Here is a 26,855-nt window from a genome sequence, read left to right as displayed (position 1 = left end):
GATTCAGAGCTAATTTGTCAGGAAAGAAACAGAAAAAAAGAAATCTATGCTCCCTCCATGCTTGATTTATGTCACTTATTATCTGTAGAGGAAATCCTCCTTTGTGTGCTGTCAGAACAGCCAATAATTACAGGCACTGGAAGGAGTTTAAAGAAAACGAGTTGCCTTTGCTCTGAACTTCTTGCTTTTATCTGCTCGCTTCAACCTCTGGTGGTGTGGCAAGATGCTGACACTCATCACCGAGCCAGCATTTGCATGCCAAGTATTTATTCTGTTCCTGGTCTCTGTGCTGTAACACAGCCCCAGATCCCCTCAATAAAACAAAACCAAAGCATCTCGACGTTCACAAGTTCAGCTGTCCAGTTCTTACAGAATAAACGGCAGCTGAAAGGCAACACCTCATCTTCCCTTCCCCTTGTGCCGGGGAACGGCCTGAGGAAGTAAACAAAGCCCAGCCTGAATCGCTGTTTACGTTTGGCAGGGCAGTAAACACGGAGCGCACAGACGGGCTGGGAGACACGAACGGCCACACGGCTGGGTGCTCGTGCTGAGCGTCTGCAGGAGAAGGGGTTTAATCTCAAATAAACTGCAAATAAACGCCTTTTCTTTACATCTTCGCGAGCGTTTCAGACGCAACTCCAACCACCGCCCGGCCCTTCCCGGAGCGCCCTGAGCGCCCTCGCGCACCGCGCACGCGCAGAGTCCTCCGCGCGATCCCTCCGCCAGCCTAAAGAGTCCCTGTCCCCCCAGCTCCCCTCACAGCCGCCACCGCCGGGACCGCACCGGGAAAGGACAACCGGGAGGGACAACCGGGAGCGGAGAACCTCCCGCGGCCTCCGCCCCGCCTTGTTGTTCCGTGCGGGCGGCGCTGAGGAACCCGCGGTGATGCGATCGGGCTTGAGGGAGGCTCGGCCCGCCCGGCCGGCGCTTCTTTCCCCCCTTCCCTCACCCCCTCCCCGATCCCCCCGGGAAGCGGCTGGCTGCGGGCTGCCTCTCGCTCCCCCTCCCCTTCCCTTTTCATTTTTATTTTATTTTATTTTATTTTAACCCCCTCCCTCCCGGGCGGCGGCGGCGGCCCGTCTGCCCCCTTCCCACCCCCCCACCCCGCAAACCTCCCCTCACAGCCTTCCCTCGCCCGTCATGGCGACATGAGGAGCCCGCCGGCCGCCGCCGCCGCCGCCCCGGGCATGGGCCCCGCTCGGTGCTGAAGCGCCGCGGAGCAGCCCCGGCGCCGCCACCCCGCCATGGGGTGCTGATGGCCGGGCCCCGCCGGGCACCCCGCGGCCGCGCAGGGGAGGTGAGAGCCGGGGGGCACGGTTGAGGGACGGGACGGGAGGGGAGTGAGAGCCGGGGAGCAGCGCGGGGGGCACGGCTGAGGGACGGGAGGGAGAAGAGAGCCGGGGAGCAGCGCGGGGATCGCGGCTGACGGACGGGATGGGGAGGACCGGTGGGCACGGCTGAGGGATGGGAAGGGAGGTGAGAGCCGGGGGGCAGCAACTGAGGGACGGGAAGGGCAGAGCCGGGGGGGCAGCTCAGGGATCGCGGCTGAGGGACGGGAGGGGAGGGGAGAACCGGGGGGCAGCGGCTGAGGGACGGGAGGGGAGAACCGGGGGGCAGCGGCTGAGGGACGGGAGGGGAGAACCGGGGGGCAGCGGCTGAGGGACGGGAGGGGAGGGGAGAACCGGGGGGCAGCGGCTGAGGGACGGGAGGGGAGGGGAGAACCGGGGGGCAGCGGCTGAGGGACGGGAGGGGAGGGGAGAACCGGGGGGGCAGCGGCTGAGGGACGGGAGGGAAGGGGAGAACCGGGGGGGCAGCGGCTGAGGGACGGGAGGGAAGGGAGAGCCGGGGGATCGCGGCTGAGGGACGGGAGGGAAGGGAGAGCCGGGGGATCGCGGCTGAGGGACGGGAGGGTGTGAGGGGCCCGCGCACCGCATCGCTGTGCGGTCATAAACGCGCAAAATAAACGCGCGCGGAGCATCCTGCCAGCCTTGCTTTGTGTGTCCCTGCCCGGCCGTCCCCCATCTGTGACTTGCTGCTCGCAGGGATTTAGAATCACAGTGTTAAGAGGTTGGAATAGATCCTAAAGATCTTCTGGATCCACCCCCCCTGCCATGGGCCGGACACCTCCACTAGAACCAGTTGCTCCAAGCCCCGACCAGCCTGGCTTTGGACAGTGCCAGGGATGGGAGATCCACAACCTTCCTTGCACACCCTATTCCAGTGCCTCATCACGCTCACAGGAAAGGATTTCTTCCCAATATTAACTTAAATTACCCCTCTTTTCATCTGTACCCATTACTTCTTGTCCTGTCACAACAGTACCTGATGAAGAGTCTCTCTCTGGCACCCCTGTAGGCCCCCTGGTTTTGTTCAGTTGCTTTCATGTACTTCATTTTCGGAGAGAGATGAAGTTTCCTTGAAGGAAGAGCAGCGTTGCATTCCATAAATCCATCTCCAAAGGGGTGTTCCACAAATCCATCTCCAAAGGGGTGAACTAAAAGGAGCCAGGTTACCATGGGTTGTTTTGTGCCTGTGGTAAAAATAAAGGCTGGCAAAAGAAAATACTCCTGAAAACTGAACACAACCCCCCCCATTTCTATATTCTCCCCTTTTCACCCTGTGAGGGAGGGAAAAAGGGACAATCCCTCATTTTCCTGCTCTTAAAAATAAGGCTGTTAGAAGGCAAACTGTTTCAAGCCTGAACTTAAAAATGCTTTTCAGCATCAGCCTTTGTCTGCTCTGAAACATTCTTTCCCTGGTGTGCTGCTACAGCCTGTACATGGCACAGCCTCCTTTTGAGACAGAAAGGGGAGATTTTTTTATTAACTGTATTTAAACTGAGCAAGATGCACATGGTCATGGCACACTCTGGGACAGGAAAGGGGGGCACCTCCCCTTTTCCGTGGCTGTGCCCCCCAACTCTGCCCCACTGCAGGTGCACATGGAGCCCAGGTTAGCCAAGGTGAGCCTGGGGAGGAGTTTGCCTCCCAAAAAGCAAATCACGGCATCTTTTCCTTGTCTTCAGGGTTTGCTTTTGGATGCTGCAAATGAATCAGTTTTGTTTGTCAAGTAGCTTGGCTGCCTCTCCTCTGTGCCTACACAGACCTTGGCGTGGGGTGTGGGAAGCCCATCCTTTGGCTTCTCCCCAGCAGGAACTGAACTTTCACATGGTGTACATGTAGATTTACTTTTAATTACCCTTCACCCTGATGCACAGCCTGTGTCTGGTTTGATGTGGCAGAACTGACCTTAGATGCTCCTTTTACTGTGCCCATTCTGTACTCCCAAACCCTGGGCTTTATTTGCTCTGCCACCTTACTTGAAACTACTGATATTAATTCCTTGCTGTGATGGGACCCTCTGGAAAAATAATTCTCCTTGGGGGTGCCTGCTGAGGCCAGGCTTTCCCCTGTTCATGTCTGGGGTGTCATGGGTGGGACTGCAGCTCATGTTACACACATTTATCAGTCTGAGCTCGAGGCTTTTCACTGCCTTTGCTTGTGTCACTGCCTCAGGAGAAACGTTTTGGTGCTTTGGAGAGCTTGGAGCATCTCCCCTGTAATTACAGTCTCCTACACTGTCCACTCCCAGCTCCTCTGTGCTCACCTGCTGCTCAGAGCAGCTCCTGCACGGACAGAAGTGACACCTGGAGCAGCATCCTGTGCTGGGAGGTGCCTTCCCTCAGGGCCTGGTGGGAGCTGCTTCCCTTGCACACCTGCAGCCATTCAGGGGTAAAGCTGAAATTAGTTTTGACCTCGTGCTGAACTGGATATTTAGGAGGACTTACATTCATAGCTCTTGGTGTTGTTACACAGAGAGGTTCAGCACAGCTGTCATGCTCATGGAAAGGATCCATCTGACCTGGGTGATGGAAGGGAGAGGCAAACAACCTGCAGTTTGTTTCACACAGATTTTAAAGAGGCTGGGAAGGACCTGGGGAAAGCTACACCAGTATTGTGACTGCCAAGTTATAACTCTCCCACTGCCCAAGCAGGGAGCAGTCAGTGAAGCAGAGCTGGAGCTCCACATGGAGCCAGATGTGGTACCTGAACTCCTGCAAAATGTGGGATGGATGTCTGAGCTAACCCACCCAGCAACCTGCCAGTTTGGGCCTTTTCCCCTTTGCTCCTGTGACTCTGGGGGTGCAGAGAGGGGGGACTGACCAAAGAACCACCAGGACACTCCAGTGAAGGAGCAGGAAATCCAGGCTTGCCATCAAGGAGGTGGATTTCAGGGGGGATTCTGGTTCTTTGAGAATTCAGCACAATAGTTGCTGTTTTCAAAGGCCAAAACAGCCCAGTGAAGTCACAGAGATGGAAGGAAATGTCAGGTGTCTCCTGTCTCAGTACAAAGCAGATGTGGTCTGACATTTTCCCTTCCTGTGTGTTTGCTCACTGCAAGTACTATCAACACTGATTTATTAACCATAACAGTGTTTGCACTGGCTATGCCATAAACTCCTCTAGAAGCTCACTCAGGAATGACATGTTGCTGCACATACTGTCTATTGCTCATTAGCCCAGACAGCAAACATTGTCTTTACCAGGTTGATGGGAGGTGCTGCAAGAACCCATCCATCTGCCAGGGGCTTTTGTGCCTTTTTGGGGGATTTTCCTGTACACCCCGAGGTCCTGGTGCTTGGCTGGGGTAGCTCCTGACTACAGTGGTCTGTTGGACAAGAACTGGGCTCTTAAAAGCCTCAGCCCTGACTTGTTAACAATTATAACTTGTGCTCCCAAGGCAGGAGAGGTGAATACACAGGGAAGAGCCAGCACTGTGCCATCCTATTCACAGACAATTGGAATTATATCCTTCTCTGTATTGTCTCAACAAGAGGCTAATTAGTCAGAAAGCTTGAGCTTCTGGAGGATAATTAAGCTTTATAACTGTGGGTTCTCTTTGGTTGCTGAGAAAGAGGAGACAGTACCCTCAGAGCCCAAGAATGCTGCTCTGCAGCTCGTGTGCTGCACCTCATAATTGATCTATTGTTTCAACAGCAGATAATTCCTCATTTCCTCATAATTATCTCTTTTTACTGCTGCACATTGTGTCCTGATATTAGCTGTAATCACTGATAATTTACCCCAAAGCCAATCAGAAGCTGCAAAGCAAAATATTGGCCTTGGTGAACACTGAGGCTTTCAGACAAAATTCCCTTTTGTTGTTGTCAGGAGGAATCAAGGCATTGTAGTCAGACATTTTTTGGAAGTGGGTGTTGAACTGGGTATAAACTTGTTTGGTTTTATTGCTGTTAATGAGTGACTACTGCTGAAAGACAGAAAGAGCTGCTGCTGAGTCCTGTCTCTGTTTTTGCCCACAGAGGCATTGTGTTTATTTGGTTTCAGGGGATTATATTACTCAAAAGGTGGTGCATGGTGCTTGCAGCTCTGAATGCCTGTTGGCCCTTGCCTGTAGAGAGTTAGCTTTTATAACCATGAAAGCCTCTGGCCCTATTTTATGAAATTACTGCTCACTCTCATGCTTTGTGGGCTTTCTTTTCCTTGGAGTGGCTTCCTTCAGGGTCCTGTTGATTTATCCCAAGTTATATTGGCAGTGGCAGATGTGAATCATGCTCTGCATGGGTTGCTTTTAGGAGAGGAGCAGTGAGACATTACATAATGCCAGCTTTGCTTTGCCCCTTTTTTTCTCCTTTTAAAGCCTTCCTGCTCTGCCTGAAGAGCAGATGAGCTGCTCTGGGTTTCCATGTCACCCCCAGCCCTTTATTCCTCAGCCCTGTCACTCCCTTGAGGCTCCCTGTGTGCCATCCCTACTCTGAGGGCTCCTTAGAACAGCCCCTCTTGCTGCTGGCAGGTACACCTGGCTTGGCAGGGGGGATCCCATCCCTCCCCAGCAGGGCCCTGTGCTTGTAGAACCTCAGACCCTTTCCCCAAGAGCAGTTTTGCAGCCAACTCATGGCCTGTACTGCAGAGAGCATCACCTAAGAAACCTCTGCCTGCCACCCCTGGGTCCTCACAGTCACTTGAGTCACCACTGCAGTCACAAACCTTCCTCCTAGAGGTCTGGCCTGGTTTAGGGGCAGGCAGCCCATACTTTTTTGCTTAAAAGCACCACTAGCTCCTCTTTAACAAGAGCAGTGAACCTGTTTTGTAGTGAGAAGCTTTTAGGTGGGACAGGCACCTTGCTTTCAATGCCAGAAACCACCTCCCTCCACCCCGTCCCCTCACCAGTTGCTTACACCCACCTTGCTGGTGCAGGTGGGCACTGCCTGCTCCTCTGGTGCCCAGGGGGTTGAGGCCCTCCAGGCTGCTGAGTCCCACACTGGTTCCTGTCCATCTTGCACCAAACTCCTCTGATGTTGTTGTGCAGCCTGCCCACTTCTGCCTAAAACTCCTTCACTTTGGCACCACAGCTCCTGCAAGACAGCAAAGCTCCTGCAGGAGAGAGGCCAAACCTCTCCCCGGGCAGGGGTAGCTCCTCCAACACCTACCCCATGGTGTGCCACTCCAGACCTGAGACTGGTTATACTGGGACAGGCCTACCTGAATCCCTCTTCATGGCACCCTCCTTCTTTCATCAGATTCTGCCTCGAGTTGCCTCTTATATAGACCTTGCCCAGGCACTGCTAAAGTGGGTGCTTGGCCCTCCCTCATTGGGGACAGCTGGGGATGCTCATCAGAAGCTGCTACAGGTGCCTCAGGCCCATGGCCTGGTGGTTCTACAAAGGAGCACCCCCAAATTGTTCAGAAGGTTCCCAGGTGTTCTTGGGTGTTGTCCCCAAAGTATCCAGAGGGTTCCAAAGCTGCCCCCCAAACGCTGGTTGGTCAGCTCTGGGAGCTGCACTCATTTCCTTGCCTATGGTGTACAGAGAATTTGGTGCAGGGCTCAGCTGGGGCTGTCTTGGATTTATTTAGGTTGGAAAAAGCATAAAAATAACGGGCATCATTTCAGCCAAGGGTTGGTTGTGTTTGCTTTCTCCCTCTCTGGTGCTCCAGTTCTGGGCACGGAGGTGGCACCGTCTTTAGGGCAGGTGACATGAATTGTCCCCACCCCTGTTGTGACACCCCAGTGCCCACAGTCCAGGCTCCCATTCCTGACCTGGCAGCACAGCTCTTCCCAAGCCTTGGATCTGCTGCCCAGCAACAGCAGGGCCCTTTCCTCCCCAAACCCAAGATTCTAATAAACATTGTGACGAGTTTACATCTTCCTTTGATTTTAGGTTCAAATAAACCGAATTCTCAAAGCAGGACTCATTAGAATACGTGGAGTTTCAGCTCCTCTTTGCATCAAACACCTCCCTGATGCAGCTGGGGCTGCTCTCCTGGGCTGCATTCCGAGTTCAGCTTTTATCCAGTGTGCTTGATATGCTGCCACATGGGAAGGGAGCTGTGATTAAACAGCTTGTTTGCATCACTCGGGGGCTGTGGCACTGAATATTTCAGCCATTACTGACCAAAGGCCTTTCTGGGCAAAGGCTGCCTGAGTGGACTCATCTTGGCACTCCTTAGACAAAAATGAAATGCAAACCTCTGGCCTTCCCAAACAGAGCCATTAGAACAGGAGCACGGCGGGCATGGGGCTGGAATCATGCCCGTGTTGCCAGGAGGGAAGAATGGGCACATTGTCTGAAAGTTCAGGCAGGAGTTCATCCTCTACCTTGTTTTTCACAAACCCCTCCTTTGGAAAATACCCTTTAAGCTTCCCTTAAACAGCAAACCCCTGGTGTCAGTCATGGGGCTGGGGGAATGCAGTGAAGCAAAGAGTGCTTAGAACTAGTCCAGTTTATGGTGCAGCCCTTTCCAGAGGGCTCCTGTTCTCCTTCCCAGGTGCTAAATGGACCCTGGGAGTTCTGTTTCAAAACAGACTTAAAACTCCTCCCTTCCCTCCCATCAAAACATGGCTCTGCCTTTTGCTGTTGCCGACCCGTGGTTTCAGCTGGCAGGTTCCTTTAAGATGTTTGGAAAAATTCATCCCTTTGGAAAAGCAGCAGCACTAGAATGAGGTCAGCTTTATTTGCACTCCCAGGAAAACTCTGGTTGGAGGAAGAGCAGTGGCGAGTGTGTGATGTGCGTGAGCGCCGCTGCCGGAGGATCTCACAGACTTGCCTTTGTGGCAGGTTGTGGGAGTGAGCTCGGGGTGAGTCACTCAGCCGAGTGGCAAGGGCCTCTTCATCTCCCAGCCCCCATGGAATTACCTCCTTTGGAATTTCGGCTTCCACACAGCTCAGACAGGCTGCTGGCTAAAGGTGCAGTGTCACTGGGGTTTGGTATTGATCTGTTCCTTATGGGGAAAATCTGTGTTTTACTCTGTATTTGACCACAAGTCAGTTGTTCTTCAAATACCCCAAACATCTTTTGCCCCAGTCATTTAGCTTGAGAAATCATGTCTTGTCTCACAGCACTGTCAGGTGTTTGCACTGGCCAGGATTTATTTTGTACAGCCCAGACTGGGTGATTTTATAAACCCCTCTGGGTGTCTGCCCATCACTGCCACCCCAGGCTGTGCTCTGCCAGGCTGGAGAGGCAGAGAAAACGAGGCATTCCTGGGAAATTCCACTCCCTAAGGCACAGAAACATTGTCCTCTTACAGCTGTGATGGGCAGATATGGGTGTAGAATTCCAGGCTGCTTCCCTGGCGTGGTGAGGAAAGAGTTAAGTTGAGAGAAAGCCCCGGGGACTAAAATTAACATCCATCCCAGCCCCCCGCCCACAGCTCTGAAATTTCTAATCACAACTTGCAGTCAGAGGATTTCTTCTAGCAGCAGGTTTGGATGCTTTGAAATCACAGATGGCTGGCTGGAGCTCCGAGGAATTCAGTCTCCTCCCCTCTTCCTTCTGCTTTGCCTTCCCCCCACCGCCCAGAAAAATCTGTTTGCAGGTCATCTGGTAAGGTTTTATTGTTGCACTTTGGGCTGCTGGTCGCTGAAAATACTCACAAGGTTTGCAGGAATTGGTGCTGGAATTACCCCTCGTGTTCAGGATCCCCCCCCGGATCCATGTGCAGAACAAAGACTGGGGTTTGGGCTGGCTCTAGTCCTGGAAATCTTGTTAATTGTTTAAGAAATGAAAAAAGCAAGCAAAGGAAAAAACCCCAAAGCAAACAAAGAACAACCAAAGAGGTTTTTCTGACTGCCCTGGATGTATCGGCAGAGTTGAGTTGCAAGTGGAGGCAGAAACATCAGGAACTGTGTTAGGAGCTTGTTCTGCCAGTAGATAATCTATTCCTGTAAAGGCATCTTTTGTCTGCAGGAGACACTTTGTATTGTCAGTGCAAGTGATTACACAGCCTAAAAAGTAAAAAAAGATCTCCTATTTTGCATCCTACAGAAATGCATCCCCCCAACCACGGAGTGTTTCTGGCCAGGGAGCCACTGCCCCAGTTCCTGCAGAAACTGCTGTGGAAGGCACAGCCTGCAGCACTTCACAGCCTAAAATTGCTCCAGGGAAAGTGAAAAGTGTTTCTTTGAGGCAAGTGAAAAGTGTTTCTTTGAGGCAAGTTAGCCATAAACTTGGACAAGGAGAGGTCTTTATGGGAAGGGTTACATTTTCTGGACCAGGTCCCGGTGTTTTTAATGGATAAGCAGGTGATTTTTAATGCCCCTCTCAAGTGAAAACCTCACATCAAAGTTCTGACTCTCTAATTTCAGTGCAAGATCCGACCTGCAGCTTGTGTGACCTCACAGGAGATGTCAAAGCCAGTGCCTCGACTTGGCTCACTTCTCCTTTGTTAACTGCCAGGCTGTTCTTTCAGAAGTTTCAGCACAGCAAATTGACCTTCCAGTGAAGATTAAGGAACTGTAGGAACTGTTGGAGCAGTGGTTTAAACACTCCCAAGTGACCACAGGGGAAAAAAAAAACAAACAAAAAGCCTGCACCTTGTAACTGAAGTTTAATATTCAATCAGGGAAACAGAATCAGAAAGCTGGGGTGAGTTAGTTCGTGGTGACTGCCCCAGCTTGGGCACCTCCTCCTGCTGTGGGTGCCTGAAACACAGGGAAGGTTTTAATTGGAGGGAGTGTTTGCTGTCAGGGGGGCTCAGCCCTCCTGCTGTTCTCTGAGAGGTGCTGCTGGCCTTGCTTTGTGCACTTTTTACTTTGTCAGGTGTTATCCTGACCTGAGCTGAGGGGACTCCAGTGCCTCAGTGATGCTCACACAGCATCCCTGTGCTGGGTTTGGGGCAGCTGGCTGTCCCTGCCCTGCCCTGGCTCTGCCCTGGCTCCTGTTTTGGGAAGCCTGCATCCATGTGCTGGCATTTTTTCCAACTGGCATGCCTTTATCTGATGGGGAGTTATGTAAATGTCGATGCAAAGCTGGTTCAGCCCGGGGTGCTTGGCCGGGTGCCTGGCCCTGCTCTCTGTGCTGAACAGTCTCTGCGCTGCTGTTGCTCCAAGGGAAACTTTCAAGCGCGTCATTCCACTTCTTTTTTCCCCTTATAAAGGTTACAAGGCCTCAGCCCTCTACTGAATTATGTCCCTGGTTTGGATAGGGAAGGTTGTTTCCCCCTCTGTTTTCCCCTTGGCAGCTCCAGGGGAGCTGCTCACTGACAAGGTCCCTTGCAGGGCCGATGGTGTGTCAGGTGAGCCGCCCAGGTAGCACAGGGACAATCTCTGAAGGGATCAGTGTGACTGAAAGTTCTTTGCTGGGCTCAGAGGGAATGTTTGCCAGTCACAGCAGGAAAAAACAGTGCCTGAAGACTCTCTCTTTGGTCTGAAATTTCTCCTCAGTTTTCCCCAGCAGTGGTTAATTACTCTCTTCCCTACAAAACCAGGAAAGGACCATCAATATTTCATACTTGGAGAGGTGGCTGGGCTAAATACAGCTGCTGGTTTTCCCTCCTGGGCATGCAGTGAGGGGCTCTCAGTGCTCAGCTTGGCTGAGCTGTGGCTCTGGTCCCAACCCAGTCCTAACCCCACTGGGTGTCTCCAGCCACATTTCACCTGATGCAGCTGTCACATCTTCCCCAGGTGTGGCCTGAGAGGCTGTAGCTGATGTGACCCAGGTAGCATTACCTGTGACACAGCAGCTGGCAACCTGCTCAGTTAATAACAAATAAACCACTCACCCTTGTTCTGCTCTGCACAGGCCTGCACAAACCCCTTCCCAGGGCTTGCAGGGTGGGGAGGGGTCTCAGCTCAGCCCCTCTCTGCTGAAGGGAACAGAATATTTCACCTATTCCTTGCAGTCTGAACTGCTCTGGGATCTGCCCTGTGGGAATCTGGGCTTTGGGAACCTGCCCAGCCCACAGGGAAACCTGTGGTGCCTGGTGGGAGGATAATGAGACATTAATGAGGCCCCCGAGGGAGGTTGTGGATGTACATCCCTGTTTCCCCTTCAGCCCCACTTACAGTGAGTGTCCCTGGGACCAGCCCCAGGTTTAGAAAAGAAGTGCAAAAATGACTAAATGCATGTAAATAATGTGTGGTCAGAGGTTCTGGAGTTTCACTTCCCAGTCTGAGTCTCCCTCTGGGCGAGTGAGGAACTTTTAACAGGGATTTTTCAGCCCACACAGGCCCTTTGGGGGCTGGTGGGAAGTGCCTGTGAGACACTGCCCAGCTTTTGGAGCCCCGTTCAGGAATCCTGCATTTCCCTCTGGCTGGAAAACCTGGAGCCCTCGTGTAGGGGTGTGCCAGGCCAGCACAGCCTCTCCCTTGTTCATGGAGAAGCATTTGTTTTATAAAAATGTGCTATAAAAGGAGTTCCTGTTCAGGACTGGGGGCTGTGACATTTATTTGCCACTTAAAACTCGATGGGCTCTAAGTGGGACTGGAGTGTGGCTTCATAGCTGGTGCAGGATGTGTGAATAAAGAACAGTATTTGTTCTTTATCAGTCTTGATCTTCAAGGTTTCCCTTAGCCCTGGGAAAGCACCTTAAATCTTCATTTCTTCAGAGCTGCTGGTGGTATTATTTCTAATGTCAGGTTGTTTTCCCTGTGGATTTTTTTATTTTCTCAGAGTCAGCACCTTGCCTTATTTCCTGTCAAACAGCCTGAACTGTTGGACCCTCAGAGGAGCCTTGAGGAAAGTGCCTGGTTAGCATTTGGCCAATGTCCACCTGCTGAGGATTGTACAAGAGCTCATGCAAGGAGCTGAAAGTTTCAGTAACTTTCCCATGGATTTACCCTTCAGAGCTGAATTGTTTTGCTTAACAGATGTAACACTGCCAAGAAATTTATTTGTGGGCAGAGTCATGGTAGGCAGTCTTAATCTGAATAACCTTTTCCACCACATCATCTCCTCCATTTGAGAGCAGGTGGTGGAATCTGTTGTCTTTAAAGAAAAAAATAAAAATCTTGCCTCTGCCTTGTTTTCCATTTCTAATTTAAAAGTTTCTTGGCACACTCTTACTGCTGAGTGGGGCTGCAGTAGGGCCAGGGGAACCCCTGTTTTCTGTTCTGTGTGTAGCAAAGTGTTTTGCTTTAAATCACACCTTTTTTGTCTTTGCTTCTCTCTTTGAGGACTGAAGGCCTTGCACGAAGTGTCTCCATCACTTCCCTGGCTCATAATCCCTTTGTGCTCTGCCACAGGGTTTGCTGACCTTTCCCCCCTCTCAAACCAGTTTTCTGTCTGAGATCAGAGCTGAGCCTGCAGATTTGTGGCTCTCCTGTCCTTTCAGGGTGGTTGGCCCGAGAGGGGCCTTGCAGACCTCGCTGGTACTTGTGTGTGGCACATGAACCACGTCCTGCTGCAACCCCCTTGGTACTGGCCGTGCGGCTCCTCCCTGGCTCACGTGTTCCCATCAGCCTCTCCCACCTCTGCCTGCTGAGCTGGGACAGCCTTCAGCAACCTCAGTGTGGCAGGAATCTCCAGCCCATGGAGGAGCTGGAGACCTGTGGGTCCAACTCTGAGCTGCCTGGGTTGGGTTTCCCTGGGCAGGTTTGCCAGGACCGATCCCTGCGTGTCCCAGATGAGCCCGTTCATTTCCTGCAGCTTTATCCTGCTTTGTGCTGCCTTTGGCTCAGTGTCTCATCAGGCTGTCTTTGGTTTTGCAGGTAGCTGTATCCAGCTGGGTGGCAGGAGGATCCAAGGGTTACCATGAAGTTTTCAGGACCCCTGGAGAGCCAGAGGTTGTCTCTCCTTCTGGAGACGGCAATCTCTAGGGAGGCTCAGATGTGGAAAGCACATGTGCCGAAAATTCAGCCCAATCAGGTAACGGCCCTTCTTCCCATCACTGGTCTCAGCAAAGGCAGGAGACTGTCCTGGGTGTGTTGGTCTGGGAACACCTGGGGCTGTTCAGGGGGAATTGGCCTCTGGAGGAAAGGATTCTTCCTCCTTTGAGGGGCACAGCACACGGTGGGACATCTCTGCTTGTGAAAGCACATGCATACATTGTCTTAATTAATTTTACCAAGTGTGTGGATTATTAGTGCCCATTTCTACTGGGCACCAACTCTGCAACAGTTCTTAAAAGCAGCTTCATTTCTTGGACTAATCACTAATAACAGTGCTGATCTGTCTTGGGAAAGGCCGTGCCTGCTGCAGGAAGAGCCCCTCTGGCTCTAGCAGGACTATTTATGGAGCAGGGGGCAGGCTCCTGTCAGGGGAACCAGAGCCAGGCGCTGGCCTGTTCCAGTGAGGAATGTGCTCGTAGGACTGGAGGAAAATTCGGAGTGGGAGGGACCAGAGGGGCTCCACAGTCCAGCCCCCTGCTCGGCCTGTGCAGCAGGGAGGTGGGATCAGGCTGCCCACAGCCTCACCCAGCCCCAGCTGGGCTCGTGCTCCCCTGGCAGGAGCTGTCTGGCTCACATGTGCACTCAGAAACACCCGTGCACTCCACAGAGTGCTGCTCCAAACAAACTGGGAAATATGAGCATGGTTGTCACAGAGTTTCTGCTCCTTTGCTGCTGGGTTGGGCTGCAATAACCACACCGAGGACTCGCACCCCGTCACACTGTTGTTGCACCACATGAAACGCTCACACAGGTAGGTCACCTGTTGTCAGAGCTAATCCCTGGGCTGTTTGGTTTTGCTCTCTGGCAGACAAGAAACTGCTGCTGATGAGTAGGATCAAACTCACTGTTAAGGGCCTCAGTGATAGTTTTGTTAATCCACACTGTGGTTTCCAGTGAGTGACGTTGTTGTCAGAGGAGAGGAGTGTGTTCTAGCTGTGGCTGTCTTGGGGCACACACAGTTTAAGCCTCTGGCTTATGGTAAACCAGGCTGTCACTCCCTCTGGCAGTATTCCTGGGGAGATTATACCTTAGGGAGATAAGATTACAGGATAACAAGATAGGTTAGGGACTAGCAGAGTGTAACCACACCAGATTCATGGGGCAGGATTTCACGGGACAAGGCGCTTGCGTTTTTGCCTTGGTGAGGCTGGCTCAGAAACCACCACCTGCCTCAGGCAGACATCCCAGCAGTCCCTCCTCTCTGCTTGTCCTGAGGGTTTCTGCTCCGGGAATTGCCCCCAAAACTCCGTTGTCTTGGTGTCACCTTTTTCTTTGTATTTTCCTGCCTGTCAGTTCAGACCCTGGTGCTGTCAGTGCTGTGCTGCTCAGTGTTCTCTGGCAGTAAATAATCCCCACACTGGGGCGAGAGCTCTGTGCGTGTGAGATGTGGGAAGGTCAGTTGGAGAGGAGGGCACAGACTCAGCTGCTGCTCCGGGGAAATCCGGACCTGTGAGGCCACGGAGCAGCCCGGGCTGTAATCACAGATTGCTCTCTGTTCCTGCAGTTCAGACACCCAACTCTTCCAGCTATCCCGTGTGCCCCCAGTGTTCCTTTTGGCCATGGTGCTCAGTGTGAATTACCTGATTTTCTGTAAAATCTGGGAGAAGGTCAGATTCCCTACCACCCACTGCCTCCTGCAAACAGCTGCAGCAGCCCCAAACCTCACTGGTTTATTTCCCAGGGCAGTGGGGACATGTACAGCCCCCTGGGGCTCAGAGCGTGTGGAACTGTCCCTTCCTGCTGCCAGGGGGGGACTGCACAGAGGTTTGATGAGCTCCCCTGCTCTGCCAGGGACAGCACAGGAGTGTCTGCAGAAACCTCAGCCCTCTGAGTGCAGACACACTTGGGGGTGTTTTGCAGAAGTAAACTTTCAGTTTTGCCTTTTCAGGAGACATTTTTGGCTCTGGTGTGTAAAGCTGGAACAAATGCAGTTTCTAAATATGTGCCAGTTGAGGTCTTTGAAAGGAGGAAGCAAACCTGTAGTTACAGAAACAGGAAGACTTTCCATTTTTAGGACAGGGTGCAGAGTCTGTTGGGGACTTTGTTCCTCGTAAATTAATGTATGTGATTTTTGTGTTTCTTTGGTACTTTTTGTCTGAAAATTCCCATTCTCTCCTTTAAGTGCAGGCCAGTGCTCCGGGTATGTGCAACATACCAAAACCAGATCTCACAAGGGCTTTTCAGCCTGCAAAAACAGATGGGCTGAGCCTGGAACTTCCTCCTGCTTCTGAATGGATTTTGTCTTTTCTTCTTTTTTTCCCTTCTGGTTTTCCCCCCCTTGGGTTATAAGGAGATGCAGGTGACATTCAGAAGTTTTAAAGGGCTTAAGACTTGAGACATGGAGCTGTAAAGACTGGTCAGAGGTTGATTTTTGCATGTGACCCAGTAACTTGGCAGCAGAGAGATGTGTGAGCCCAGAATTCTGGGGCTTTCCTTTACAGAAACAGAAACGTGTCCCTTGTGTCATGTCTCCTTCCCTCCCTCTTCTGGCTCATTCTTTGTGTCTTCCCGTTTGTTCTCTGTACCTTTGAGCAGTCAGAATACCTCAGTTTATTTCCAGTCCTAATAAAGGTCCCTCCCCAGGAGCCCACGCAGAAACAAACAGGTGAAAGAGCAAAACAGCCCTGGGCCAGCAGACGTTAAAGATTGTCAGGTGAGGTGTTTTTCCTGGATGGGGCAGCAATGAAACCGAGTCCTGTCTGAGTTCACAGACAGTCCTTATTTTAGCCTGCATATTGCAGAAGTCCCAGGGTATTCCTGGAGATGATTTGTGCCCGAGTCATGTCCTCTGGCCCCCCTGCCTGGTGCACAGGGGACACACATGAAGGTACCTCTGCCCCAGGGAGGAACCTGCGCTCTCCAGCCCAGGGGGACTGTCTCACTTTCAGCCACCGGAGTGTCTCGTTACTCCTTTTAGTTTCAATTAACTGAGGAACAGTGACCTGGCTGCTTAATTAACACTACGGTGATGCATTTATTTGAGTTCTGAGGGTGGCACAGGGACACCTCCAAGGAGAGGGATAAAGCCCAGTACATTGTGTGGGAACCTCCTTGCCCTGTGTGGAGGTGAAAGCAGCAGTGGGTTTGTGTGTGCACAGGAGGGAGGGACCAGTTCTCATTCCTGCCTGTCTCTTAAAGAAACTGGGCTCCATCAGCCTTTCCCAGTGCCCCTGGGAGGAGGCTGAAACTCACCTGGTGTGCCTTTGGATATGAGGGAGTTCCCCCCACCGCTGCTCTTCCATTTGCAGGTGGGGGCTGGAGGAGAACCCTTTCTGCAGGATGGTATTACCAGAAAGAGCTGGAGACTCACCTCCTTTCTTTTGCTTCCCCTCAGAGTTCTCGAGGAGCCAGTTTTGTTCTTGGGCCACGTTGTGCTGCACATGCAGGAGCTGAGGGTGTTTGCAGTTGTTCCATCCAATCACAGGGCCTGGGCTGGGCTTGTTTGGTTTAGTTTTACACCTTACATACACTGTGGGTTTGGGCCAAACACCATTTCCCTTCACACAGCAAGGATGGGCCTTACGGGCACTGAGTGGGTGGTTGTTGCTGCTCTCTGTGTTCCAGCCTTGCTCTTACAGATCCCCCTGGGTGTGCAAGGGGCCTCCTGCTGCCCATGAAGGGCCAGAGGATCCAAGGACAGGATGTCAGGAGGGCTGAGGATGAGAGGCAGCACAGAAAGACAGTCTTACCCTTCCTGCCCGAGCTGTTTTTAGGAGAATGCCTGCCTAACCTTTTGGCAGGCACAGGGAAAACAGTGCCAAGCCAGGGCAGGCACTGCCAGGAGCCACGGAGGCTGATGCCCACCTCGGCCAGGATCTAGCAGGAATGGGATTTTCCAGGGATGGCAGGGACAGGGCTGTGGTGGTGTTGAAATGCCCCCATGCTGCTGAGGCAGGGCCTGCCCTCCCCAGCCAGGAGTGCCACAGGTGCCATTTTCACTCCCCCCTCAGGTGTTCCCTGTTTTTCCCCACAGGTGCACCCTCAGTCCCTGCTGTGGTGTGTCACTGTGCCCCTGCACGGCCTGGCACCAGCATTCCCAGGAGTGCAGGGCACTGCGGGCAGCGGATGTGCCGCCCCTGGGGATCACCTTTCACCCTGAAATGGCATCGACAATTGTAGAAAAAACAGGTTTCTTGGAACTGAGCAAACAGCAGCTACTTTGTATTAGAGAGTTGAGTGGCAGCAGAGAGCAGAGGCCCATCTTGGCAGTTCTGGTGGCACCAGGGCACTGTCGGGGCTCAGGACAGAACGCCAGGCAGGACTGTGTGCTCCTGGGGGCACGCTGGGGACAGCAGTGCTGGTACCAGTGTCCTGTCCCCAGGGGATCAAGGGACACGTGTGACAGCAGTAACTGGCTGTGCCCTCACTGTCCCCAGCCCAGAATCCAGCCCTGTGGCTGCAGCCCTGCCACCCTCCCCGCCCCTTCTGTCCCACCGGGAAGGGAGTTCAGCGCAGAGGAAAGATGTCACTCTGCCAGAAACATGGCAAGGGTGGCACGTGTCCCCAGAGAGGCCCTGCTGGGATTACAGCTCTGCCTTCTCCTGGGCTGGACTCCAGGGCAGGAGGGGCAAAAGCAAGTTCCTGTCCATGGAAGATACACAGGAGGTGTTTGTGTGGTAGGCACAGCCTGAGGTATCGATTTTGCATCTGTATGGGCTGGTTTTATTGTACATTTCTGCTGCTTCACCTTCCTGGTGTTGCTGGGAGGACAGAAACAGCCCAGATGTTTGTGCTTGTGGACACATCCTTGCCAATCATCCCCCATAATCCCCACTGGAGTGAGACCAGACAGCCACTTGGTTGATGTGAAAGGCTCCGGAAAAGCTGTAAATACCTCTGAACTAGGTCCCAGAGAGGGATTTTATGGCAGTGACTGAGCTGTACATGTGGTTGAAATTTAGCTGTTGTCCAAACAGATCAATGGGGAGAGCATGGGCCAAAAACCCAACACCAAACCCAAAGCACAGGTGAAATTGTACCTGCTGCAGGCCAGTTCCCAGGAAACTGAGCCACTAACTGTTGGTAATTTCATTTATTTTAACATACACAGAGCTAAAAAAAGCCCCATAATTTGAAGAAAAAATAAACATTTCCTCCCAAAACCCCGACTGGGTCCCTCCCCTCTGCTGCTGGCAGGGCTGGTTTTGTTCCAGCTGGGCATTCCTGTGCTTCCAAATGGTTCTGAGGAGGTTAAAAAAATAAATCTCTGGGAGCAAAGCTGGAGCTGAGCCTGTCACTGTGTGAGAAACTATGAGACATCCCTCTTGTTATCCCACTGTACAGTGACACTGGAGGGAGGTTTGGGGTTGCTGTAAGGAAACCTTCCTTTTCCAGGGCAGGGTTTGGGATGAGGTAGGTACCTGCAGGAACACAGCAGTGACTGAGGCTGGCTCGAGGCTCCCCTTCCCACAGGAGGAGGCTCTGTTCCCGTGCTGAGTGACTCCTGCAGAGGGAGGGAACACCTTTGGGCTTTGGGGACGAGCTCAGCCCGTGTATAGGATGGTTTGTTTCTCTTCTGCAGGATGCAGCCATTTCTCCAAGGCAGAGGGATGAGGTCATCCAGTGGCTGGCCAAGCTCAAGTACCAGTTCCACCTTTACCCAGAAACGCTCGCCCTGGCCATCAGCCTCTTGGACAGGTTTTTAGCTGCAGTAAAGGTAAATATTTGTGGATCCTTAGGCTGGAATAGCTTCCCACCCCTGGCTCAGCTGTGTGTGTGTGTGCAGTGCACATGGTGCTGCCAGATGGTCACCCTTCCTCTGTCACCGTGGCTGGGCTGCCACGTGCTGCTCCACAGCCCCACGGGGGCTCACCCTGAACCTGCTGAGCTGCTCGGGAAGGCAAGGGCAGTGCCCACAGACTGCTGGAACAGTTGCAACCTGAGGCCCAGCGCCCTCGGACAGAAGTGCTGGCAAAGTCTCTGCTTGTTTCTGTGGTGTTGTAATTGCATTCACCTCATTTGTACCACCTGGACTGCCAGGAGCACCTGCTAGCAGGAAACTAGCTGGGAAAAAAGTTTGAGAGGTTTGGGCCTGGCAGACTGGGCTGGTACAGGGAAACGGAAAAAAATGGGGAAGGAAGACAGTGCCAGAGGCCACTGTTCCCATGGGAGCAGTTCCTGCCAGCTCTGCAGCATCAGTCTGAGGGACTTGCAGCTCCAGGCCCATGTCCAACAGGTGAGAAGGACCCAGGGCAGCACACACAGGTGCAGGCTGTCCCATCCTGCTGTGCTGAACCCACAGCATATTCCCAGTGGGGGAACAGGTGAGCTCCTGTGTTTGTAAGGCTGTTCCACCACAGAAACTGCTTAAACAGGGGGGGGAAAGGGCTCCCTGCAGGTGAGACCTGCTGCTCCTCTGGCCCTGGGACTGGCTGGGCTGTGCCTGGGCCGTGGTTTGGTACCTGCCACGTGCCTGGCCTGGAGCTGTGCAGTCAGGCTTGGGGAAGCTCATCTCTTACCATACTGCTCATCTCCATTCTGTGCCTGGCACATCCACAGCCTTGTGCAGGTGTGTGATCTCAGCACCACCACGCTGGGTAAGGGGGGTGCACGCCCAGCTGTGCCCCAGCAGTCCCGTGTGACCAAGTTTGGTACAACACAAGGACATCATTCATTAACAACCCAGCCTTTAAATATTAATAAATATTAATCATGTTTTCGTACAACCCATGGAGGCTTTTCTTTTTAAGGAGCTCCCAGAGTAGCTGATTTACTGAAATGCTAACATGGGAGAGCTTTAAATCCATCAGCAGCCAATGCCCTCAAGGAGAGTTTCTTTCAGTCACAACCAAGGAGTGTGTACAGAAAGCACAGGAATGCAGGTCAGGAGCCCTGTCTGTGCTTGGGGCAGTGAGCAGGAATGGGGAAAGGTGCTTTGCCTGGATGAACATCAGGGCTCTGGGCTCCTTCTCCCAGTTTTCCTCTCCCATAAAGCTGTCATTGCTCTCATGTAGCACAACTGGTTTTTTACCAGGTGCTGCAATGTGGGATTTTATTACAAAAACCACCAGTGCCTTCCCATGCCCAGGAACGCAGTTTGGGATTGCTGGGACTGGCTGAGCCCCACCGCCAGCAGTGTTGGTGTGTCTCACTGCCCAGCACTCCTCAAGCCTCAGCAGGGCCCAGATCAGTCCTGCCCGGGGAGAATTCACTCTCTTGGACACCTGAATGCACAAGTGCAGGCTGTGTGTGGGTGTTGAGGTCTGGCGCGGGATGTTCACTTACCTTTGCTTTGGTATCTCCCAACCGTGGGCAGGAGGCCCAGCTGCCAAGAGCTGCTGGGGTGGGTGGGGGCACAGCCCTGCAGCTGTGCCAAGGTTTAGGAATGGCCTCTACCTTTCCCAGCCCCTTTCCTGGCCCCTGTGGAGGAGGGAGCCACGTCCAGTGGTTGTCACACTGACAGTCAAGACAGTCACACAGACAAAGCTCACAACTGAACACCTTTCCCATCCAAATTTCATTTACCTTACCTAAACCATCTCCCCATGGAAGGGACCAGCTCTCCCCCACTAATCCCTGGGCCACAGTTTTGGGAACTGTAGTGCAAAACTACTGAGGGGTGTTTGGGTTTCTCCTCCCCATTTGTGCTGCAGTGCCTGAGCCCGAGCTCTCCCCACTCCAGTGCTGCCTGTTCTGATCATGGGGCTGGCACGTTGCTGCTCTGCCTGATGTCACCGAGCATGGATCTGTGCTTGGCACAGCCTGCCACCGCCAGGGCGTAGTTAGGAGGTCAGCCTGCTGATCCAGAAGGATACCCTGGGGCTCAGCACATCCAGCCAGAAGGATCAGGGCATTGTTTCTGCAGCACACTGACACAGGGACTTCTCTGCTCTTCTGTCCCCCAGGCCCGTCCAAAGTACCTCAACTGTATTGCAATCAGCTGCTTCTTCCTCGCTGCAAAGACCATCGAGGAAGATGAGGTAACTGCTCTTCCCACCCTGGCATTGCTGGAATATCTGTCCTTCCAGTCCTGCCTTGCTGACACAGGGGGGCTGACACTGGGCAGGACAGGAATGAAGCATTTGATGTGATCTCTCTAACAACTGGGAATTGTTTCTTCTTTTTGCCTTGGTTTTGCAGAGGATTCCAGTACTGAAGGTGTTGGCTCGGGACAGCTTTTGTGGTTGTTCTCCAGCTGAAATTCGCAGAATGGAGAAGATCATCCTGGATAAACTGAACTGGGATCTTCACATGGCAACGCCCCTGGATTTCCTTCATATTGTAAGTAAGGGGCTACTGATGGTCTTTCAGGTGCCTGTCCACACAGATAACATGTTGAGAAGCACCTCAGCAAAAACTCCACCCATAGGGGAGCAAAGACCTTGCGATCCATTTGTAATTCCTCTGTCCAAGTACTTTTCTGAAAGAAAAAGCCTTGCCAGAGAAGCCAGGCAGTCCCACTAGAAGGGCTGCCCCAAGCCTCGGTGGGTTCAGTGGCACGGAAACTGCCTCCCACGTTAAGCTGGAGGATCCCAGCCTGTCAGAGCGAGCCGTCTCTGTGCCGTTCCCGCCGCTGCCTCCTGTGCTTGTGTCCCCGCAGTTCCACGCCGTGGCAGTGTCCAGCAGGCCGCAGCTCCTGGCCCTCCTGCCCACGCTGAGCCCATCGCAGCACGTGGTAGTGCTCACCAAGCAGCTGCTGCACTGCATGGCCTGTTTCCAGCTGCTGCAGTTCAAGGGCTCCATGCTGGCGCTGGCCATCGTCAGCCTGGAGCTGGAGAAGCTGCTCCCCGACTGGCTGGCTCTCATCATCGAGCTGCTCCAGAAGGCACAGGTGAGGGGTGGCACTGAGCATGCTGCTCGCTCAGAGCTCCGGCCATCTTGGAGCCCTGGCTGCCCACGGCTGCCTGCTGGTACCCTTGTGTGGGGAGGGCTCAGCTGCAGCCTGGGGGGACAGTCCTTGGGACAGCACTGCCAGGCCTCCATCCTGACCACAGCCATGGGTGACCGAGGTGGGAGCTCTTGCTGCACCAGGGAGAAAGTAACACCAGGGCAGAATTCCTAGTTAGCAGCTGGGGCATTCATTGCCAGCATACTGACCAATACTGGAAAGGCACTCTGGCACTGAAGCCTTACAGAATGTTTTAAGTTTTCTCCTCACCGCTATTCCCGTGAGGTGTAAGGAATCGGGGCTGTATCCTGGGAAGTCATCGTGGTCACCACCTCCTGCATGCAGCCTGTCTCTGGCAGTGAGGTGCACGGTGGGCGGTGCTGCCGCAGCCCACGCCCTCTCCTCACCGTGGCAGTGATCCCACAGCGCCGGTACCTTTGCTTGTGTCCCCCTCCAGATGGACAGCTCGCAGCTGATCCACTGCCGGGAGCTCGTGGCACATCACCTTTCCACCGCGCAGCCTTCTCTGCTGCCCAACCCTGTATATGTCTACAGTCCCCTCCAGCAGACCCTGGTGACCTGTAACAGAGGAGCGTTCCACCGCCAGCCCTCCTCTGTCCCAGGGCCGGGTCTCTCCACGGACAACGGCCGGCCAGAAGCGCCAGTCACAGGTACAGCCGCGCTCCACCCGCGCCTGCCCGGCCCCGCCAAACAGGCCTCCGCCAAGCGCAAGGTGGAAGAGATGGAAGTGGACGACTTCTACGACGGGATCAAGCGTCTCTACAACGAGGACCTCGCCCCGGAGGTCGTGGCCCTGGAGACCGTGGGCTCTGCGTGCGGCGCCGACGTGTCGCGGCAGGAGGGCAGCGTGTCCCCTTGCCCGCCCCTGCAGCCCGTGTCTGTCATGTAGCCCCGAGGGCCCTGGCAGCCCGTGCCCTCAGCGGGGGGACAAGGGGCCGTACCTCGTCAGGCTGAACTGAAGGGAGCCAAAAAAAAAAAAACAGGAAAAAAAATCCCAACCCCTTTTTGAATTTTATTTCTTGTGCGGCTAATTATGGTTCCACTATTTAAGCACTTAAAAACACAAAAAAGTATAAAAATCTAAAAAAAAGACCCAAAAACCAACCAAAAAAAAAGTAGCAAAAACCTGTTCCTTTCTAGTGTTGTCAGTTCCACTGTTCTTCTGCTCCTGTGTGTTGTAACCCATTCTCTGTGGCAGAGCTCTCATCAGCCCTGCAGAGCTGTTCCAGGTTTCCCAGCCGACCAACACCTCTCTGATCCCATTCCCACCTGCTCCTTGCTCCCTTTCTGCTTGCTCCTCTTTAATTCTCAGCCAGTCTTGTACTCAGCGTTCTGTCCCGCCCTACCTGCACCACAGCTTTCTTTTGTCCTTCTAAACAGAAAACCTCTTTTCTTTTGTTAACACTTGGGTGTTTCAATGTGACAATATCGAAAAACTGGATTTAAACAAGGTTAGGCAGGAAAAAACCCAGACCAATTCTTGCAAGCTGCTCCACACTTCAGTAATACCCACAGGAGTGTGAGGGTGCGCTGGAAACACCGGGGCAGTCAGCCCCAGTGCTCTGTGCCTCGCACAGAGACCTCTCCAGTTACACCAGTTTGCCTCTCCCAACATAGAAAGCAGTTCCTGGATTTTGTATCACTAGAACCAAAACGGTAGTTTTTGTTTGTTTGCACCGAGAAATGTTGCACTCTGTAAATTTTCACCAAGGCCTGACACTCTCCATGAAGTGTAAACCCTCCATTGTGCCAAGCCTGGTTTTCCCGGCACTTTTCCCAGCACTGCTGGGGGAGGTGCTGGGGAGGCTGGGGCTGGCTGAGGTTTGGAATGTGTGTCCTTGTCAGCCACAAAACCAAAAGAGAAGACCCCAGTCCTCGAGTTTTGTGTTCATGTAACTTCTAACCGAGAGTCAGACCTCTGACCCCGTCTCCTCCATGTGACCCCTGTTCTCAGAACGCCCCGTCCCGACTGTCAGCTCTCTCCGCAGCCCTGAGGAAGGTATCGTATCCGGAGCCATTGTACTGATGAAAGCCTTCTGGTAGCAATAAAGAAAGTTGTCCTGGATTCCCAGTCTGGTGCTGTGCTTTCCGCCCGAGACCTGGATCAGTTTTGCCCGGAGGCTGCCAGGGAGCTGCTCCGTGCCAGAGCCCTGACAAAGTGCCTTCAGGGGTGCTGGGCAGCCCTTGGGGTGCCGGGGGAGTCACCCAACATGAACTCGGTACCTCCAGTTCTGGCTTTAGCCCCAGCTCTGGTGCTCCTCACTCCTGTGTGTTCCCTTCCCAGACCAAGTGCGTGGCTGGAATGCTGCTCCATCTCCTGTCCCAGAGCCCGTCCTGCCCTGTGCCTTCCAAGGTGCCATCCTGTTGTCATGCACAGTCCACCACGACAGCCTTCCCACAGGTTCCAACTCTTCCTGCCTGTGTCCTGAACAAGCCCTCCCCAGGCCATATTTCTCAGAGGGGTGTGTGTCTTCCAGCCCTTCCTGCCATCCTTATGCCCTTTCCAGTCCCTGACCTCATGCAGTGGCTCAGTGTTGTCCAGCCAGGCTGCTGTGCAGTCTCAGGGTGTCAGCAGCACATCCCCAGCCTGGTTCTCGCTGCTCACAGCATGTTACCCACCTTTCCCTGTTAAATTACATGGGCTTCTCCCCTCCACACTCCTCCCCTCCCGGGTTTAGGGGCACATTCCCCCTTTACCCCACTCAGCACACAGGCACTGGTGAGGATCACAGCCCAGTCCCACCACGAGGTCACTGCCCAGAGCCCTTCCCAGCCCCCTGTGCCACCCAGAGCTGGACAAGCTCAGCACTGACTGGGCAAAACCCTGCAGAGGCAGAGCTCAGTCTCCCTGGCTGCCCAGGGAGAGCTTTTCTGCTTCCCAGCCCCAAGCACGGGCATCGCCCAGCCCCGAACACGGGCGTCCCCCAGCCCCAAACAATGGGCGTCCCCCAGCCCCAAGCACGGGCGTCCCCCAGCCCCAAGCACGGGCGTCCCCCAGCCCCAAGCACGGGCATCCCCCAAGCCCCAGTGGGTTGGCAGAGAGAGGCAGACAGTTTTATTTCATTGGCTCTATGCACAGACCCACACCGATTACCAACTCCCAAAGAAAAGGCTCAGACACAAAACCTGTCCCTGGTGTGTGTGACCCACCTGTGCCATGTCCTGCTGTCCTGGCACAGGCCCTGGACAGGTGTGGGACAGCTCCCAGGCTGTGGTGTCCTGTTCCTGCCTGCACTGGGGAACAGTTCACGGTGCTCTGTGGCTCAAGAGCTGACCTTCAGACAGCCTTACCTTGGGAAATGAGTTGTCCCAGCCACACCAGCTCCCCCACGAGGCAGGGTCCAGCTGACTGGGAAATAACCCCCACAGCCAGAGGCAAAAGCCATTTCCCACATTTCTTCCCCCAAACCCCCAGGCAGTGCCATCTCCTGCAGCTGCCTCTCCACACCCCCTTCAGCAGCAACTTGCCTTGTACACAGCTGCCCCATCCCAACACAGGGCAGTCCTGGAGCACTGCCAGGGCTCCCCATTTCCCACAGGAAAACATTCCCTGAGTCCCCTTCACTCCTCATATTCATGTGACCTTCCCTAAAAGCTTCACAGCACCCCAGTGCTTCCACCACAGGCCTGCCCAGGACCTGCCCAGGGTGTGCCCACACCAGTGGGGCCCAAGGCAGGAGTCCAGCCCAGCACACAGAGCAGGTGAATTGTCAGCTGGGGAGGACACCAGCTCCCTGCTGCAGGCTCAGTTCGCTGCTGCCCCCTCTCGCCTGTGGACACGGGGATAACACCAGTGCACTCACAAGCTCAGTCCCCAAGCCCAGGGACTCCCCCGGGCACGGCAGGGACGTGCCAGCAGCACTGCTGCTTCTCCAACGCCTCCAGCCACAGTCCCGCCCCAGTGCTGCCCTCAGCCCCCAGGGCTTTGCTCTGAGGACACGAGAGCACAGAGTCCCTCCAGCAGCTACACGAGGGCTAAGCCCAAAGCAGGATTTTGAACTCAGACACCCACCCACTCCACTGGAAGAAGTGGCTTTCCCAGCTGTGCTGGGGACAACTAACGTCTCTGAGCTGTGCACGGCAGCTGTCACACTGCTGCCCTTCCTCCCCAGCAGCTGCAGCCGTGCAGGAAGCACCAGAAGGGCACGTTGCCATCCCTTCCCCAGCCCCAGGATGTGGGGAAGCCTCCACCACCCTCCTGCAGCTCAGTCTCACTGGGGGCACCACTGGCAGTACCTTCTGCTCCCTTCCCTCTGCCCCAGGATCCTCCACCAGGTTATGGCTGTCAGATGTCTCATCTTATTTTCCTTATGGATCTGTTATCCCTGAATTTGCCTTAAAAAAACCCCACCAACCAACCCCAAAACCTTCTGCTCACACCATCTGACTCAACATCCCGAGGCAACCAATTCCAGAAGTTTACTACCTGCTCCTTAAAAGTTACTCCTCTGGTTTAGTTGTTACGATTTGCTGACTCAGCAGGTCGGCACTCCCCACCATCACAACTTGGAGCGCTCTGCAACAAGAGTCACCAATAAATTTGAGCTGCAAGGGCCCTCTAGAGGGCCTGTGCTGCCACCTCCCGCTCACAGCGGGGCTGGCCCTTCCTCACCTCTGCCTTTCCCTCGCCAAACGGAGCCATCTCACCTGGCAGCTGCTGCTCCAGCCCATTTACCCTCAGTGCCCCTCTCTAACTCCACTGTGTCCTTCTGGAGACACGAAGTCCAGAGCTGCAAGCAGGACCCAAGGCACCAGCACAGCCAAACTCTTAGAGAGCTGCAAAATAAAGGCAGTCTGTGTAAGTGTCACTATTTGGTTGTGCTTCTCTTTAAATTAAGCCCTGAAAAAGTTTCCATTTGGGGTTCAGAAGTCACAGGGAAT

At 53.8% G+C, this 26,855-nt stretch overlaps 2 protein-coding genes across 2 annotated transcripts in view; one reads left to right on the top strand and one right to left on the bottom strand.

Annotated features, from left to right (window-relative positions):
* The first annotated feature begins 921 nt into the window (after positions 1-921).
* Positions 922-24,039, top strand: CCNI (cyclin I). The gene is made up of 7 exons (XM_071555366.1): positions 922-1,297; positions 12,947-13,103; positions 18,648-18,782; positions 20,971-21,045; positions 21,206-21,346; positions 21,666-21,896; positions 22,411-24,039. The coding sequence occupies exons 2-7, from the start codon at positions 12,990-12,992 to the stop codon at positions 22,861-22,863; spliced, it is 1,149 nt and encodes a 382-aa protein (XP_071411467.1). The 5' UTR covers positions 922-1,297; positions 12,947-12,989; the 3' UTR covers positions 22,864-24,039.
* Positions 24,040-25,430: 1,391 nt separating this feature from the next.
* Positions 25,431-26,855, bottom strand: part of SEPTIN11 (septin 11) — a 48,038-nt gene continuing 46,613 nt past the window's right edge. Inside the window, exons 10-11 of the mRNA XM_071555361.1 lie at positions 26,622-26,750; positions 25,431-26,490 (exon numbers count right to left, since the gene is read on the bottom strand). Coding sequence (XP_071411462.1) covers positions 26,415-26,490; positions 26,622-26,750 — 205 coding nt within the window. The 3' untranslated portion in view covers positions 25,431-26,414. The remainder of the gene's footprint in view (positions 26,491-26,621; positions 26,751-26,855) is intronic.

The sequence above is a fragment of the Pithys albifrons genome, chromosome 5 (assembly GCF_047495875.1).
Source record: "Pithys albifrons albifrons isolate INPA30051 chromosome 5, PitAlb_v1, whole genome shotgun sequence".
Classification (NCBI taxonomy): Eukaryota; Metazoa; Chordata; class Aves; order Passeriformes; family Thamnophilidae; genus Pithys; species Pithys albifrons.
The sequence above is the reverse complement of the archived record's forward strand: the minus strand, read 5'-3'. Positions and strand labels throughout refer to the sequence as shown.